The sequence below is a fragment of the Clytia hemisphaerica genome, unplaced genomic scaffold (genome assembly GCF_902728285.1).
Source record: "Clytia hemisphaerica strain Z4C2 unplaced genomic scaffold, Clytia hemisphaerica genome assembly, whole genome shotgun sequence".
Classification (NCBI taxonomy): domain Eukaryota; kingdom Metazoa; phylum Cnidaria; class Hydrozoa; order Leptothecata; family Clytiidae; genus Clytia; species Clytia hemisphaerica.
In genome coordinates this window covers 2,299,909-2,319,417 of record NW_027103770.1, presented here as the reverse complement: position 1 = coordinate 2,319,417, position 19,509 = coordinate 2,299,909, and the positions used below count along the sequence as shown (strand labels likewise).

General features: G+C 35.3%; 1 protein-coding gene and 1 long non-coding RNA gene across 2 annotated transcripts; both read left to right on the top strand.

Annotated features, from left to right (window-relative positions):
* The first annotated feature begins 5,662 nt into the window (after positions 1-5,662).
* On the top strand, positions 5,663-7,880 carry LOC136805975 (uncharacterized). The gene is made up of 3 exons (XR_010846477.1): positions 5,663-5,937; positions 7,387-7,622; positions 7,816-7,880. It is a non-coding gene; the product is annotated as an uncharacterized lncRNA (long non-coding RNA).
* Positions 7,881-7,909: 29 nt separating this feature from the next.
* Positions 7,910-9,130, top strand: LOC136806009 (uncharacterized). Its single transcript, XM_067062589.1, has 4 exons — positions 7,910-8,046; positions 8,181-8,268; positions 8,621-8,782; positions 9,004-9,130. Exons 1-4 carry the CDS (start codon positions 7,917-7,919, stop codon positions 9,128-9,130), a joined length of 507 nt encoding a protein of 168 aa, XP_066918690.1. The 5' UTR covers positions 7,910-7,916.
* Positions 9,131-19,509: the final 10,379 nt, after the last annotated feature.

Here is a 19,509-nt window from a genome sequence, read left to right as displayed (position 1 = left end):
AATTGCTTTAAGAAAAGGACCAGCTCCATCGGCACCATTACTTAATTTCAATGATAAGCAAAAAAACGACAAAGCAATTTATTGAAGGGTCATACTCGACCCTATTGATGGTGCTTGCCATTTTTGCAGATGATTTTTAGCGCATTAGAATATAATTCACCTTTGACAGTTTTTCTTTGTTTTAGTACTGATCACCGAGCAGTCGATATGTGTGGTAAACCACAACCAAAATTAGCCTTAATCATTTCATAACCTGCAGGGCCCGTGAGACACAGTAGTGTAGAAGCAAATAGTCAAATATAGTAGAGGGCATTTTGTAAAATCGCTCGACTGTTTTGTTAGAAGCACTTATTATACATTTTTGGAAAGCTAAGGGGTAGGGGAATCGAAATTACTATGTTTCCAATTTTTTTTTCGGACACTTTGGTGTGATTTTCGGACAAATATGACGGTCTCAGGCAAAAATAATAGGGTTAAAAATTAATGAAAATTTTAGCTCGAGAAAACGGAGACCTGTTGTATATTTTTGGAAAGCTCTCAAAAAATTAAGATTAGAGATATATTGCAAGTATAGGTGATTATGAGACCGTCATATTTGTCCGAAAATCACACCAAAGTGTCCGAAAAAAATTGGAAACATAGTAATTTCGCATGTTTGAAAGTGAAAGGTTTATTTTTTCATCCATCCTTTCAGTTGGTGGGTAATGTAACTTTAGAGTAGTGGGCAATAGGATACTTTTTGTTTGAGCTTGTTACTTGTTCTAAGATTAGTTACTTTTTAAAAGTTTTTTAAGATCTTTAAAGGCCTGTACATGCAAGACCTAGTTTAATTATAATGCTTTCTGGATTATTGGCAAATATACCGAACATTTTCTCTTTGTCTGGCACTGTATACTTTTGACCTCATTCTTTGCTTTATAATTCCGTCCATAGTTTTATAGCTGCTTAAATCAAGACAGTTTTTTATAGGTTTGGCATCGTCAGGGAAGTAATCCCAGATGTAAAGTGGAATTTCCCATGCTAAATGTTTTTCCTTTTTCAGTTTTTCTTCTTCTTTTTCTATCGTTGCTAAAAATTCCTCCTCTAACGCATTCATAGATTCGTCACTTGTGGGATGATGAAGGGATTTTTCTTCTTAAAACATTTTTCTCTATCTTTGGTAAAGTCAATACTGATTTCCTTGCCTCTATGTTGTTTTTGTTGTCATACACTTTTCTTGTACTATCGCAATAGTAGTTGACCACCAACACCATCTGACTATGCACTTTGACTGATATAGGATGTCTGTTGGCTGGGGTTTAAATCCTGATTCAAATCTTTTTTTAATGAAACTGCCTTTACTATCACTGAATCGTTCAAACTTTCAACTACTTGAGTGTGTCAATGAGGTGAATTTTCTGGTCTGCAAAATTTATCAAAATTTGCGATTTTTATAATGAAGAGTATTGAGCTCAAATTTAAGTTCGGAATATTGTGTAATTGATTTAATGTGAAAATATAACCTTTTAACTGAAGTTTAGGGCAAAATCTTTTGTTAAAACTGTCAAAAACTGCGAGTAAACGACCACTGAAGTAAGGTCCCAAAATTGCTGTTTATCAAAGAAAGCAACGACTCGGCCGAGAGTTAAGGGTTAAAAACAACTGTTTAGGGTGGCCTGCACATAGGGGCACTTGATCTAGGGTCGGGGCTAATTTTAAGGCTTAAATATTTTCTTCAGGAAGTTATTTTGTCCAAGGAAGTCCAGACTTTGATCTCCTGTTATCGAGATAAGGACAATGAAAAAATAACCCCGACCCACGGTTTGGTCTGCAATTTATCTGGCTTTCAAGAAAATCTAAAATGGCCTTTTGATAGAAAATACAATCGCTGCATTTTCATACTCTGCTAAAGAAAATCACTAGATTCGAGGAAACATCAAAATTACAGACCAGACAAAGAATTACGTAATGCCCTCTACAAGCCACTGTGATTGGCTGATCGGGAAAAAGACGGGAATCTGATTGGCGTAGAAAAAAGTGAATTTTTTTAAGAAGGAGGCGGGAAAGAAAAAACGGCGAAATGTCCCAAAATGAACTTCTAAAATCAAGAAACTTTCAAAAATTGAAAGGAAAGAAATGAATTTTATTCTTCTTGTGAAATATTTTATAGGTCATTCATAGGACAGGGATGTATCTAAACTAGAAGGACTATGTGTTGGACGGTGAAAAAGAATGCGGCTATTATATTTTGATTTTTCCCGACATGTTTCGGACTCGATCCGTTCTCAAGGGAATGAACTAGAAGGACTAGATATCAGATTTAGAACAACAAAACAAGGTGACTTTTTGAAACACAATGCACAGTATATTTTAAACTTTCTGTTGCTCATCCAGAAAAAAATGACTCCAAAACCATCTGAAATCAATTTTTTCCACATCCTGAAGAAGAAAAAGAAAGAATATAAATAAATATAATATAAATCAAGGTTTGTGTCATCATTCCTTAGAGATAAAGAAGATACTTTCCGTGAGACAGGGATGGTTAGCATAAATACCCATCTTTTACTCCCATTCTCTTTATAGACCATACATAATATCATAACATAGCATTTTAATCTACTTTCTGCCAGAACAGGGATATTATGCTCATCATCTGTAGTGAGGTGAATGAAGGGGGTTTAGCATTTGCCAGCAAATAATAATGAGCTGAGTCAGGCTAGATTCTCCATGAATTTCGACCAATTTTGAGGTGGTAGAAGTCTCACAACTTCTTCTTCAGTTGACATTGAGAGAATTCTCTTGCTCGTCATCTGCGACTTGAATAATATCAAGAATCCGCAATTAATAAAAGTTAACTAACCTTTGTTTTATTGCAGTTGAGCTCCAGCACGCATTTCAAATTCAAAAACATCTCAAAACTGAAGAAAGCTCGGTTTTTTCTTCTTCCCATCTTCTTCGTTCTTAAATTGCACTTACATCATTATCATCATTGACAACACCAAAAAAAATCTAAAGCTTTTTGGAGAATAAAATATAGAATTGTAAACTACAAAGAAGTGAATAAAAATCAAAACTGAAGCTATAACTCTGGGCAGAAATAATGCCCTCCCAATAAACTTGTGCATCCAAAATACAGTAAAAATTACTAAGAAGTGTTTCCTGATTATAAATCATAATTCTTTGAAAGAAAATACATTTTCACTCTGTTTCATGAAAAGAATATACAACATTTAGAAAAAGAAAATATCAGAGTCCCCTCTCAGAAAAAAAGATCTCAATGATTTCGAAAGATAAAGACAAATAACATTTTCCAGACTGTCCAGATTGAACGTACTTACTAAAATAAATTGTTTCAAAGCATTCGAAAACATTTGCGCGCTCGTGTGAACAATCAAAAACATTCGATTTTCAAAGCGCTGTTTACGTTTGAAAATTCGAATGTATTTTCGACGTAAAGCTCTGTTTGGACTTAAACACGGAAAAAAACTACAAACTCGCAAATTTCACCTCATTGATTTCCTCGAGTATAGGTGGTGGTCATTTCGACTCCAATTCAAAACTATGCGACGGTGGTGTTTGCCGAGATTGTCTGGCTGACAAAAGGTAAGGAATTTGTTTGAAAATTTATTAATATGTATGGAAAAGGAAGAAACAGTAATAAAAGAGGTGAATTGAAGAGTAGGGTTCGCTGGAGGAGATTCATTTGATTGAAGATTTGGATTTGGTTGAGCTGGTAATGGTGCTGGAGGCAGTGTTGCAACTTTTCCGTCTGTAGACGGATATCCGTCCAGTTGAGATACAAATATATCATTTCCGTCTTGCCAGTAAGAGGGTTTTTGGTTCAAATGACCATCTAATCCTAAGGTTTCCGTCCATATTCACAAAACCTTGTTGCAACACTGTGGAGGAAGTGGATCGGAGTGAACAGTTAGGTTTGTTCGATTCTGGAGGAAGTAATAGTGTGTGATGTGGACTTAGCAATAGAAGTAGTCATGGTGTTTTGCCTGTTGACTGAGACTGAATTGACACGGCGCTTATTTAATGTTTTAGGCTCTGAAGGGGGCGCTTATTCGCGGGGCGCCCCGCTGCGCTTATTTTTTTATTTCAGAAATGCGTATATCAACAAATTCGGAATCTGCTTAAACTTAACTGTTTCAAAGGGTTGGTTTTTCAAAAAAGGACGAATAAAAGAAAAATTGGAAAAATCCAATTGACAATTTCTATCATTTTATTCTTAAGCGCTTTCTTTCTTTTTAAGACACAAGTATCTACTCAATATCTTATTCAATCAATAACAATATTCGAATAAGCGCCCCTTCCTGGAGTTCAAAATATACGCTGCAATCAATGTATGAAATATTTGAATTCCTTTGTATGAAGAAGTATTATTTCTTAGGAACTACTTTAAATCTTTATCCGAAACCTAATAGAAGCTTTAGAATGGGGGAGGCTTTCAGGGGGTACTCGATTCCGAAATTCCGCAAAACTTGCTAAATTCCGTTTTTCCGCACTAAAAATTGTCCAATTTTCGCCAAATTACACCAAAAAAAGAAAAGGGCCGATTCCGCTCCTCCGCCAACCATGAACCCCTAGTCCAGGGTCTGGAGCTCAACTATTTTTTGCCTTTGATAATCTGTTGGTGGAAAAAATAGAGAGTCCAGTGGAACCCACAAATTATATAACTGAACTTCTCAACTGTCACACCAAATTTGAATTTAAAACCAATCAGAATTCCCTCTTTTTTTAATTTATAACTATGGTCTTCGCATAATTAGAGGGTCTGACAACATAATTATTCATTTTAAAATGGCAGAAATAAATGTAAACATAACATTTAAAGTGATTTTTCTTTTCTGAAAACAGTACCATAAACATTGTTAAAGTGAGAAAAGAACTTTAAAAAAAAGAAGTAATTTAACTTGTTTTCCCCTATTTTTTTCTAAATTAATTTACCAAAAGAAGAGTCGTCCTTACCGAACAAAATTTGCTGTAAAAATCGTATCAAAATACCATTAAAACAACTGAAAAAACGCTGAATTTAACTCTCTACACCAGCACGAATTCTTGTACTCAAAACCAAAACCTTCGATTTAAGCGTATCTCGGTCTACCATTTCTGTTTTTGAAGAGATGGTTTATTTACATCCCCCTGGTTTACTGCTTTACATCTCATTTATGGTAAAAAACAGCATAAACTAACATTTGCGTGAAACCAAGGCTCTTTCACTTTCTACTCTTTTACTTATACGACGGAAAGATTGATATGTTTTCTGATGCTTTTGCCTTATTTGTCGAGAAAGTACTCTCCGCCGTAAGAGCTAAAAAGCAGCCGTGCCTTAAAAGAATAACCGCGCGAGCGAAAAAAGAGCAGCTGTGAGTAATCAGAGAGGAGAAAATCGCAACAATAAGCTTGTCCGACCTCATTTTTCGTCCTAGTGTGAAGAAAAGAGGAATTAATTGGTTGACAAATAAAAAACATACATCAGTGAAAGCCCAAAATAATGACCCTCCCTTTGCGTGCTTTTTTCATAATTGATACTGCAATACACTGATATCATCCAAGAAATTACAGGAGAGACAAAAAAAGACTGAGTACCAAGTTGCAAGCGGAGGAAAAAGAAATTTCCAAAACATGTGTTTTAGCTCCTCATTTTTGGTTTACTTGATCAATGAAATGCCGGGCTCATTCTGTAGGTTATGTTTGGGAAAATATGAAACGAACCAATCTCCTAGAAATACGATTACTGATAATTTTATTGGGCGTTTAAGAAATTGCGGCATTACTTTTTTCAAAAATGATGGATTAATGGAAACAACCACAGTTTGTCGTGAATGCTTTAATGGTCTAAAACACATTGAAAAAAGTGACCCTTTGCGAATAAAATGGAGAAGGTCAACCTCACAAAAGAGGCGACATGTTGACATCGATGGCGATACTTCAGACTCAGATGAAAGTCAGGTATGTATGATGTAAATTTAGTATAGGAAAGCACTGTTAGGGGCATTTTTGGACCTACCCCGGTGGGGTGGAGGTCCTATAAATTAACCCGTGTTCGTTAGTTAGTTAGTTACCAACTTTTCTCGAGATTGGCTCATTCAATTTTTCTGATTTTTTGCACAAAGGTGCATTACTATAAACCCTCGAATGTGACGGAGCCCGATTTTCGAAAAAAAAATTTTTCCGGCCGGTAGAACCGGAAATGTCCCGAAAAAAGCGGTTTTTTGAGATTTTCTCGAGATTTTATCATTAGTTTTTTGCGATTTTTTGCACATAGATGCACATTAGTACTGCCGAAAAGGTGTCGAAAACCGTTTGCCGAAAAAAAATTTTTTCCGGTCTGTAGAACCGGAAATGTGCCGGAAATCGTCGTTTTTTTCACATTTCCGTCACATTTTTTCAACTTATTTAATGTTTCTTTACAGAAAAATGTTCTTTATGATGATGCCCAAAACTTAGCATTGTTTGATTTCCAAAAAAATCATCCTTTGAATCCGGAACTCCTTAAAAATCGCCGGAACAGGCGAAAACCGGCGTAAAACGGTTTTCCTTCATTTTTTCAACTTATACTCGACAGATTTTCATGATTTTTTGCACAATGATGTAAAATGGCAATGCCCAAAATGTGACAGAGCCCAATTTTCGAAAAAAAAATTTTTCCGGCCGGTAGAACCGGAAATGTCCCGAAAAAAGCGGTTTTTTGAGATTTTCTCAGTTTTAATTTTCTCTGAATGATTGATTTAAGTGTCGATATTATTTTTCTTTCACCGTTAAACATCGATGCGTTTCTTAATTGCTTTCTCCGTTCCAATAGATATATAAATCGAAATTTAAAATCATACATTACTTCCATTAAATTCTAATTATTCGTTTTATAAATAGGTAGGTCCATTAAAGTATTACTTGTTTTATGTTATTTTTAGAAGCTTATAGGACAAGGTATTTAATCATTACTCGAATGTTTTCCCCAATTAGAGAGGCCCCCAAGCGGACCCAAAATTCACGCCATCAGGCCTCAAACAAAAAACTGATTTTAACGATCACGGCTGATGCAAATTTTCATGATCATGCATATTTTTCACGCCATCACGCCAATCGCTTTGGGGGGGGGTTGTACTTTTACGGTGTGACGGGATTGGCCCTTTTTTAGTACGGTATTACGGGATTTGACGAAAAAAGGGACGGGAAAACGGTATTTTAAAATCAGACGGTGACGGTATTTAGGTACATTTTTGCCCTGTCCAAGCCGGCATGACGGTGTTATTATTTTTTCAATTTTCGGGATTCCGGGATTCAGCAAAAACTTTGACGGGAAAACGGTAGTTCGAACCCCTACAAACCCCCCCCCCTTTGGGGCTCATTAAACAAGTGCATATTACGATGTTATTAAAAATTTTTCATTTCAATCAGTTAATTCAGGAGCAAGAAAGGCAAGCGAAGGAGGCTGAAGAATTCAAGAAAAAGGTCGCGGAAGTTTGTGAATCCGAGATTGGAAAACTTGAGCAACAGACGTTCATGAAAGATACTTCTGTTGACTCACTGGTCACATTTAATGATTTTGCCTTTTATAAAGAAGTAGAAAGAATTTGCCCAGTTTTAACGCATGCCATAAATGGAGCAATTAAAGGCGTTAATGCTCCATACAAGTAAACCTTTTACCTTTTATATTATTTCAAATGTTAATCTGATTGTTGATAGGAGAGAATAGAGATAACAATACGATTGTATGATCACGATGAAATAAAGTTTCTATGTCTCTGACAGTTTTATTTCAGAAGAATTGAATTAAATACTTTTGAATTATTTCATATCTTTGGAATTCTTCATTTGATTTTTCAGACATGTTGGAGCTCGGACATTATGTGTGGGATTGCTTTTTAAGGCAAGATTCTTCGATTCTCGAGCGAACGTGATATGCCGTGACGTGGGCGATGAACGTGATGAAGACTTCAAACGCCAAAAAAGGGCCACACAAGGCAATGAACGCTTACACAGAGTACACCGATAAAGAGCTTGATGGTCAAATTGCAGCAATAACGATGAGTTATTTAAACATGAAAAATTTTGAAGGTATTATACTTTCTTTGTAAGAACTTAAAAGATTTTTATTTTGCCTTCTGGAATCGCTAACGGTTGATTTATCTTAAAGTGTTATATATAAAAAAATTATATTGTTCGAATAAAGATAACAATTTTCTTTCTAGATGACCCGATACCAGATGAAATAAAAAATGGAAAACCAGAAATGATACAAGAATACGTACAGAAAATTGCGCGATACATTGTCGAAAAGTAAGGATAGAGAATTATCATCATCTGAAAGCTCCTAGTACTGTACTAATCGAAATTCTATTCTTATTCACCTGTTTTATGTCCATTATAAAGCAAGCGTATTTTATCGTGATATTTTTTCGTCGTTTCTCTTCTCGAATTAAGAAATCTGGTTTTTATTAAAATCTGTAGCAAAATGGGATTTATTCGGAAAAGTGAGCTTATGATAAGTATAAATCTAAACCTATGAAAAATTATGGCTAAGCATAACTAAAACAACTCTAAATGCTTAGAAAAAGGTGTATCCATTTTGGACTCGGATTTGAAGCTCTGCTGAAATATATGTATAATCAACACGCTTTTTTTCTTTAAGCTTCACCGTTATATATCAAACCGAAAAAGAAAAAGAACGACCTTCAACTGACCCAGAAAAACCAAAAGCACGTTTTTTCTTTTGCGTTAAATGCAATCATCAACCCTTCCAAAACGAACAAGAGCGAAATCTTCACGAACAAATGATACATTCTTTTTATCGGTGAGTCTCATAGAACTTTATCTGTGTCAGTTAGAATTTTTTTTCTGCAGCCTCTGTTCAATAGATAATAATGATAATTATATTGTTTGATTTGATCACTAAAAACTTTTCTCATAATATAAAAATCTTCTACAGCTATGGTAACCCCTCTTCGATTGTACAAGATCAAACTTAGAAAAAATAATCAAAAAAAGTTTGATAATTTTCATTTCTTTGTTCAGGGATTCTAATGTGGAAGATAATTCAAACCAGGACTACGTGATGAATTACCAAGAAGCATTACTAACCATGAATTTATTGCTCAGAACATTCACGATGCAATTAGAGAAGGAGACGGAGAGCGATTAATGAATTCGTACAAATAGTCCTTCTTTACTTCAGGGCGACAAGACATCATAAATATGGACTCGCAATATTGAATTTACTTACAACCATAGAAAATAAGCCTGAAAAGGCATTCAAGTGAATTTGGGGCAGATTTGTTAATACCCATGGTTTTTCGTGGTCGAAACATATCACGCGACTTACATCTTGAGCATCTGAACAGATTTTTGAGGACTTTTAAAACCTTTACATAGCAGTTTAAACAAAGAAAATGCTAAGAGACTAGCCTTTTCAATAAAAATCTACAAAAAAAGTCAAAATTTCGGGGACACATTGCAAATTAAAGAAATACGAGGATCTAAAAGATCAAAAGCTTCAGCTAAAGACATCAAGAAACTTTCACTCGCATATGTTGCCGATTGCCCACATTCGAGAGAAAAGCTGGCAGAGAATACGAATCATTTGGTAAATTCAACAAGCGAATTTTTTGTTTGTTTAAATGATAATTTTATGACAGGTTTCGAGAAAACGTCGCGAATTGAAGGAAAACATTTATGTATTTGACGACGAGGAAGAGGAGGAAATCGACGAGAAACTGACGTTGGAGTGAAGAATCGGACTCTGAAAGTGACGATTCTGACTCTGATAGTGATGAACTCGAAACCGATACAAGTGCTACAAGAGAAGTCTCCTTTCATTAGTCAATAATTTACAAGAACAATTAATAAACTAAAGAAAACTTAGGACCTTTCAAATTACCTCAAGACCAATCTTAACATTTTAGAATTATTTTAATATGATAAAGCATTTGAAGGCAGAACGGCTAAATCCAGATTGGTCCACAGCAGTTTGAAAAATTATGAAATTTTTGTGTAAATAATTTTGTCTAAATTTTTTTTTGAAAATTTTCTTAATCAAATCGAGCTTATTTCTTGTTTCAAATAAAAATTCTTTGTTTGAAATACTTTATATACAATGAAAAAATAAATAAAAAAAATGTAAAAAAATCTAAATTTCACTCATCATCACTATCAGTAAATATCAAAGATGCCAGAGAATCATTATCCGAAAAGAAATTTTTATCCAAAACCATACTTTCAATAGGTGTGTCTTCAGAAATTTCCATATCATTAAATACCATATTTAGAATCTGTAATATTTTGTTTGCTGTTTTGTTCTCTACAATACCAATTTTGACCAGAAACGCTTTTGAGTTGATTTTTTCAATATTAGCAACAATCCTATCGATCTTTTCGTAAGTTAAACCAGTTGCAATGCTTGGGGGACACACAATCCAGTGGACTCTCTTGGTATCCTACAACCATATCTTTAATTATTTGTCTTTGTTCATCTGAGCAATGTCTAACATTGGAACCATGCATCATTTTTCGAGCTTCTCTCTCCTGTTAAGAAAATAAAATCATTACAAAAGATGTACTTCAATGGGATTGAATTTTGCAGGCATTGAATTTGGGTGCCATGAGTAAAAGATTAAAAAAAAAACACACAAAACTTTTCCCAAAAACTCATTGAAAGACTAAGGACTAAGCACTAAGGAAGTATCATTAATGCATAAATTTGAGCAGATTATGCCAGGGTAGTAGTAGTAGCAGTAGTAGTAAAAGTTTTCAAAAATTTACACATAGATACCACCTATTTATTATTTTTACTACCCTGGGTAGTAAAAATTTGTTTCCATTTTTTGTCACACCACCACGGTATAGTCAACCTGATTATGTCTGAGAATTTACTACTGACCCCCCCCCCCTGATACCACAAAATTTACCCTACAAAATTTTACCAAAGTTTATATTTTACATTATGGCCTATCAGTTACTATCACATAAAGAAAACCTGTAATTAACAGTTAATTTTTTGAAGACTTCTTCAAGTAACACTTTCAAAGACAGAAGTACTGTTAATGGAGAGTGCCCGGATCAATTCTTTTGCAAGAATAAAATTTTAATTTCTACAAAATTTATACTCAAAAATAAAATACCTCAAATATTTGTATCGGACAATCACCACAGACGCATGTAATAGAACATATTGTGCAGCAATTATGTTTTGATTCCAGTGATTGAATTGCGTTATTAATCTCGTTAAATTGTGAGTAAAGTGCTGATCTCAAGCATGTAGTACTTTGCATGTAAGATTTCAGATTCATAGATACATTTCTTTTAGCATTTGCATATGTATAAAGTATGGCATGACATTGTTGATTAGTATTTCTACCAGCCCTCCCAATTTGTTGACAATAATCAACAACGTCGTATGAGGGTCCATAATGTAAAACATAACGAACATTCTTAACATTTACACCACATTCAAGGGCACTCGTACAAATTATGATCCTTTTTGTTGAATTCTCAACCCGCAAAGATTTCAATACCTCGTCCTTACATGAAGAAGGGGTTTCTGCATGAAACATTGCCACAATACTTTCAGGGTTCTCAAAATGTTCACGAAAAAATGATATTAGAACAGTGTATAGACGACCACATAATTCCATTGACCTGCAATAAATAAGTACTTTAAAATTACTTCCAAGCTTGACGAGCCATCGTAAAGAGGCGTAGTTGTCTTTGTCTTTAATGTTCACAATATTCAGTTTAATATTGGGTCTGTCACTGCAAGCGGCAACAATTCTCACAGATTTGGACAGTTCAACACTGTTCATGACAAGTTCAGTTAAGTCAGCATTAACCGTGGCACTGATAGCCAAAACTGGTAAATCAGACCTACATATAGAGCGTAATTCTGATATCCGGGCAAAGGATTCTCTAAAGGCAGCTTCTGTCTTTCCAAAGGTCTTGGATGCTTCACCCCTGAAAAAAAAATTTAAGGTAATAATAATACATATATACTTATTGTGTCAAGATATTTGTAAAAACCAGCTACAACAGATGTTAGACTCATATATCATGGTTTAATGACTAGAAGAGTACAGTATGCTGGAGAAAGATTTTTCTTGTTTGCTCTGAAGAAATATTGTGAACTATATCGACCTATGCTATAAAACAGATGAGATAGAAATGCTTTAAAATCGTACCAAGTAACCTTGTGAACCTCATCAACCACCAAACAAACCAAGTTTTTCTTGACCAAAGATGACTTCAAAAAGTTTTGAGCCTGTTTGTTTTGGAGCCATGTCTCTGGGGTGCCAAAAACCATGTTGAAACCCTTCATATCTTCTTGGATTGCACAAGCTTTCAAACCAAGTGGTGAGCTGTTAGCCTCATAAATTTGGTCCTTGATCAATGCAACCAGTGGTGAAACCACGATTACCAAAGGAGAAGATGCCAAGCCTAAATTTTTGGCTAGCACAGCCGCATTTGATAAATTAAACTTTTTCCAAATGACGTTGGTAAAATGCACAAAGTATCGTTGCCACGTATGATATTGCACACTGCATCAAACTGTTTTTCTTTGATAGAAAAATCAAAGACCTCCATGATCTTTTCAACGTGAAATCTGATGTGTTTCTTCTTCAATTTTTCCATTTTTAATTCACTTCTTGCTTCTAATATTTTTTAACTTTTAACTTGGCTGCTTCTCCTTCCATTCACTAAACTGATTTGTTTTGATTTACGGCGCTCAAATCCAATAATTAGACCGCGGTTGTTTTCACTAAAATAAATTAGAGTGTAATCGCCTAATAATGTTTTCTTCGGTTCAACAACCACGGCAATTTGAATAATTCCAAGAGTTGACGCATGCGCCGACAGAAATCTGTCGAGAGGTTCCCTCTGACGTTCTATCGAAGCGCTATCAATCAAATCAAAAAAGCGAAGATAGTATACGGCAGACTTTCTGACTAATGAACCCCCCACTCTTAGAATGCTTTGAGAATTTAATTAAAAAGTTAAAAAAAGCAAGTAAAATATTCTTCCATATCTCTGGAACTCATTTTCTATTTTTTTTTCAATTTCCTTCAACATTTTCCTTACTTCAAAAAAAAGTACTAAGTCGAGAATACTGTCAAATTGAAATAAAAAGGATTACCTTTTCAAGTTTCTTTGTGATGTCTTTTATTGATGACTGATCTTTCCTTCCTTTAACAGTTTCCTATTGAAGAATATACAAAGTTATTATATTGAAAGTAAACATGATGCGACAGTAGTTGTAGTTATTGAGCACTTTTTTTGAAATATTTCTGTGCAATCTGAATACCATTTCAAAAGAATACAAATTAAGGTTATATCAAAAAGATTTCTCAGGGTTCGAGTTAAAAGAATATATATGTGTATGTGAAAATGAAATAAATACCTTTCTACGATATTGCATGTGATCAAGGACTTGGACACGTATTTCATTTGGATCAACTTCGCTCACCCCTTTCTTTTTCCACTTTATCCTTGTCACGATCAAATTTTGGAAAATCCTCACTGTCTAGCCATCGTTTTCTACATTCTGACCTGAGACACTTTTTCTCGGCGAGGAAGAGTGAAAAATGTAACGAACATCAATATATGATTAAGAACATCTTTGCAATAAAATGGAAAGGAGGAACAAAGAGTAAACAATATAATTTCAGTGCTCAATACATACAGCGTGGAAGAGGGAAAAAGTTATTCTTCGTTTTTGAGGAAATACTTATTTACAATTGCAAAAGCATTGATAGCAAAAGTAATCAAGTTATTATAAATTATTTGATTTGATGATAAGCAAAAAGTTAATCCAGTTAAGGTACATTTTTTTCCAGCTCAAGGGCACTTAGGTTTATTATACTCAGTTACTACGGGGCAAAATACTGTATGGATCGTAAGAACAAATGAATTCGTACTTGATTTTTCTTTCGATTCAAATACGCTTCTGGAAAACAGAATCATGGAAAGTGAACGTTTTCTTCTTGAAGAAGCAGGAGTTTGCACCATCGAGGAGGTTGGTTTGAATAGCGTTTTGAAATTGAGAATTTCATCAACAGTAAAATTCATTTTTGATAAAAGATACGACAAATCCATGTTCTCGAGAGATACCAGCTTGTGGAACAGCGTTCTATTCATTTTGACGCATTTATGCTATGATAGCAGCCATTTCAACAAATAGTTGGACATGCCCAATTATGTACTGAAATTGCTATGTAAAATTCGTTTTCCGTCTCAGACGAAAAACCTTGGTTTGACCACTGGCACTTGATGATGTCTTCTTCGTCACGGGATCGCATCGTTATATTTAGATCTTTAAGTTTTGAACCGGTAGTTAGAATTTCCTTCAAGTCGGCTGAAATCTCGGCAGCGATATGGCTTGTTAAAATCCGTTGTTGGAAAGTATGCTCTGAGGTACTGAAACCAATGATGCCACCCAGTCCTTTCTGATCCTTGTTTATTGTTTGCTCAATAACATGGCCGGGTGGTAGCATATTGAAAGAGCCGACAGTACGTTTTCACGCGAAAGAAATCTCCCTCCTCTAACTCAGTTTTGTTGACTTGACAAACAATATTTGAAATGGCGAGTATACGAACATACACTACTAGGCCTGAAAACATCAATTGTGGACACGGTTGATGTTTTTTATCCACAGTCAATCATTTTTATGGACAGTCAATCATTTTTATGGACGGGCAATATCCAAACATCGACTGTCAATACTTTTCATCAACTGTCAATATCCAGATATCAACAGTCAATATCCAGACATCAGCAGTCAATTAAATAATCTCAACAGTTGATGAAAAGTATTGACAGTCGATGTTTGGATATTGACAGTCGATGTTTGGATATTGACTGCTGATGTCTGGATATTGACTGCTGATGTCTGGATATTGACTGTTGATATCTGGATATTGACAGTTGATGAAAAGTATTGACAGTCGATGTTTGGATATTGCCCGTCCATAAAAATGATTGACTGTCCATAAAAATGATTGACTGTGGATAAAAAACATCAACCGTGTCCACAATTGATGTTTTAAGACTTAGTAGTGATAGTTGGCGTGTTCATACGCATGAAACCACTTCAGCATACTTTCTAATGATGTTAGATGGAGACCCCAATCAGATGTGCGCGTTTGCTTTTTTCTCATGTAATCTAACAAAGTTTGGTTCATGTCATTGCTCATTGCGCCATTGATCCTAGAACAACGTGATTGATTGATGCTCTAAAGGCATGTTCCAGCTGAAAATAGCGATATGTTCTAAGAAAAACAGGAAATTTGTCTACCTAGAAATTATTGATCTGTTTTTACATAAAAATCTGCCACCTGGAAATTTTCCATCAGTTCTAAGCAAAATTTATGGTCGATCTTTTCCGTAAAATATATGGTTCCCAATTTTGGTCCAGCTGGGAAAATACTATCTGTTCTAAACCTTGCCCCTGCTGGCCGCTTTGGTCATTGATTTGATCTGCTCTATAAGTTTTCCAGCTGGAATGTCGTTATCTGTTATAAAGGTTTCCAGCTGGAAATTAGGGATTTGTTCTAACATTATTTCCAGCTGGCAAGTAAGAACAGATACTTACAAGAAAAGTAATTTTTATGATCTGTTCTATTCCTTTATCAGAAAATAGTATCAACTCTATTGGCTTTAGCTTTGATTGGGCTGGATAAACACGATCTGTTCTAGTAACGAATAGTGATTATTTGATCTGTTCTAGGTAGAAAATTGGAACCCTGGAAAATGGGGGTATCTGTTCTAAAAATAAAAAAACGCATACTTGGGAAAAAATTGTGTTTATTTTCTAATTCGTACCTCAAACGAAAGTAACATATTTGTTTCAACACCAATCATATATTTTATAAAAACATCCTATAAACATTTGTGTCATGCCACGCGATTTTCAACACACTAGAATACCTACCGGTGTTCATTTTACTACCTACCGGTTAACACTGGTGTTTTGCTTCCACCGGTGCTAACTTGTTGAATTTTCGTGTCACTGACACCATAACAAACCATGGAACACCGGTGGAAGTAGCGAGCGCCACCAGTTTCAACACTGGTTTAAACCGGTTTACGGAAGTCGAAGTTCTAAATTGTAATAAATTGCTGAATGAAAAATAATGAGAACCATCCTATAAAGAACTTGTTCGGTATTTTAATAATAATCCCATCTGGTTTGGAAGTTTCAAACTCGCGCCGGCTCTTTCTTCCTAACACCTCGTGCCTTCGAAACGACAGCTCAAAACAGCAAAAGGAAAGAATTTTTCCTATCTGGAGTTGACCTTTAAAGTAAGTTTGTGTTGGTTTTACTGTTGACTGATGAAAGTTTATTAAAAGACAGTACTAGGAAACCCAGATCAGATGATTTTTTGGGAGGTCGTCAGTAGTCCGACACTTTCTAGTCCGACAGTATAAATGTCCGACGTTGGGTTTGACGAATGCGTCAGTATTCCGACAACAATTTTTTTTTTTTCTTGTTCTCTTTTGCCACCAATAATCTGGTATATATCAGTATATATAATAAGTCTCTGAGGGTAAATATTTACATTTAAAAAAAAAAAAGAAGAGAAAAATCCTAAATATATCTAGAAAAAAAATAAGTTTTCGTTTTTTAAAGTGCGTGCGAACAGAATAGTGATCAGTAGACCACTAAGGGCGAAAAGCGGGCTCTGGGAAGAAACAACACTCCGTTACGGGGCCTATCCGCAGGTGAGGGTTGTTTCTCCCGAGATTACGTTCCGTCCGGACTGTAGGAATCTCCCTCTAGATAAACAAAAAACAAAGTAGAACCTAACCGATTGAGATACTAATATTCAGCAGGAGATTCCCCGAAAATGTAAACATAGGACAAAACAGGCAGAAACAGGACGAATAGAGGTCCTGAAGAATTCTGTCCTGGAGCTATGGAAAATGCAAATGGATTAGTTGGGAGTGAAAGCTCACAAGGAGTATGTAGTGACCTTAAGTGATATAAAACCTAACATTGTATAATTATATTATTCAGTAGACCAATATATCATAAAATAAACTAGATTCATCTTTGAATTTTTGCCTCTAGGAGGGCCTTGAATGCAACTCTATGTTCGTATACGTGCCAGTTTTCTAAGTGAGTTTTGCAGCTGGTGATTTCAAGGTTTTCTGACTCTTCAGGTAGCTTCATAAACTGTATATTTGGTTTGTTTCCTATTAGGGTAGAGACAATGGACAAGTCATTTTGAGCATACAATTGAAAGACTGTATCGATTGAAGAGTAGGATCTTTGAGCGCTATCCAGGGTTGCTAGGTGTAGAAGATAGTTTCGTAACATGTTGCATTTGAGTAGTTGATGTGGTAGTAGCATTGCACGTTTCTTGATTAATGCTGAAGTGTCTGGTATTTTGTAGATCTGACTGATAAGATTTCGACTGTGCTTGGAGACTCCCATAAGTGCTTTGAGGCTTGACCTAGCTTGGGCTTCTAGTTGTGCGATGTCGGAGTTGGACAGTTTAACAATTTCTAATCCGTAGAGCAGCTTTGGTATAACAACGGTGTTGAAGACATGTACTATGGTGTTTGGGTGAGTGTTTCTGATTCCTACTGAGATCAAGGAGGAAGTAACGGCCCAAAGTTCAGATAAACGTACATCTTTGTGATGGTTAAGTTTGAGGATATTTCTTTCGGTTTTCCATTTAAAACCCAAGTGTTCGAGTTGTTGTTTCGGAAGGATTTGTGTGTTGTACATAGTTAAGGTGGGTTTAGGTAGTTGACACTTTCCCGAAATGCAGAATTGTGTTTTCGAATGGTTGAATTTGAGCCCATGTTCCTGGCCGTACTCAATGCATTTGTCTATCATAACTTGAAGGGATCTTAGCGTTGGGCTGAGCAGAATTAGGTCATCAGCATATGCAATTATTGAAGTATTCAGTCCATTTCCCAAGGTTGCTCCAATTTTTAAATCTTTGATCTTTGCAAGCAGATCTTCTGTGTAAAAGTTATACAGGTAGGGTGAGAGTAGTGAGCCCTGCCTAACTCCTTGACTGAGATTGAAAGATTTTGTTTTATGACCGTTGTACATGATTGCTGATTCACTGTTTAAGTAGAGTTTTATCAAAAATTTGAGGATTTCATTTGGGATGTCTTCTCTGACTGATAACTTTTCAAATAACACCTGCCAATTGCAACAGTCAAAAGCTTTCTCTGCATCGAGACTACAAACGTACACAGGAGAATCATTCTTATTGTAATAATGGATCGTATCTTGGATGAGGATTTCTGCGTGGATTGTTGAAGACCCGTTAACGAAGCCGAATTGAGATGGATTATTGTTCTTTATGTTTGGACATTTCTTTATTATGACTAGTTCAGCAATCTTAGTTATAATTGGGATGATGCTAATGCCACGGTAGTTGTTGGGATCTGAAAGGGTTTTTGTGGTTTTTGACAAGAGGGATGATTAGGATGTACACAGCGCCGATGGAATTGTGGTAGTTTGAAAGAGTTTATTGATTAATTCTGTAATATGTTGGATAAACACGTCATTTGAAGCATGGATGTAGTGTTCAGCTCTAAGATTGAAAGGATCCCGAGTTTTATTTTTTGATAGAGAAAGTATAGCTTGTTTAACGTCACATTCCGAGATGTAAAAGTCAGTGGAAGTAGATCTTTCTAAGGTAGTTAGTAGTTCCTGGAGTCTGGTTCTCGATTTTGTGTTATCGATATTTTGAGTTCGTGGTGTGTTCAAAAGATTTTCAAAGTGATTGTGGAATTCTGTTGTGATTTCTGAGCTTGTGGTCTTTCCGTTGATAGTGAATAGTTTTTGTGTTGAAGCTTTATTTACTTTGATGCTCTTCCAGTAAGATCTTGGATCCAGGTTTTTAAGATTGTCTACATTTATGAAATGGTCAACATTGGCTTGATTTTTTGCGCGCTTTACCATATTTTGTCCAACAACGAGTAAAAAAAAAACATATAAGGAACGTAATATAAATCGCGGGAGAGGAGTCACATATTTTATAAAAATCCAAAGTTCCGATTTTGAGGTTAGGCCCCTAAACCCGACTTTTCTTAAATTTTGGTAAGCTTGTTAGGATTAGGCTTTCAAGAGTCAAGAAATTGGATTTAGCTGTTTTTACGACTCTTCTTTAGTGATTTACAACCCTGATTGTTCCTTTATTTCTAATTATGTCAAAATTCCGCCAAAATCAACTTTTATTAATATTATCTCAGTGAAAAACCCTTATTCAACATTTGACACCCAAAAATCTTTCGTTTTCGGACAAAAGTGACGTCGGAAAAAAAGACTTCCAAATTTTAAATTTATTTTATAGATTCGGACTATTTTACTGTCGGACTAGAAAGTGTCGGACTAGTGACATGCACCCGATTTTTTACTTTTCCTTTGTATGATTTAGGTTTGTTTTAAACCATAAAAATTTGGATTCCTTTGAAGTCGACAAGGCTATTTTTCCATACCAAACAAATAGTTTCTTATCTAATATAGAATCCTTTTTCCCCACTTGATGTGGCTCTTTGATTATGGATGG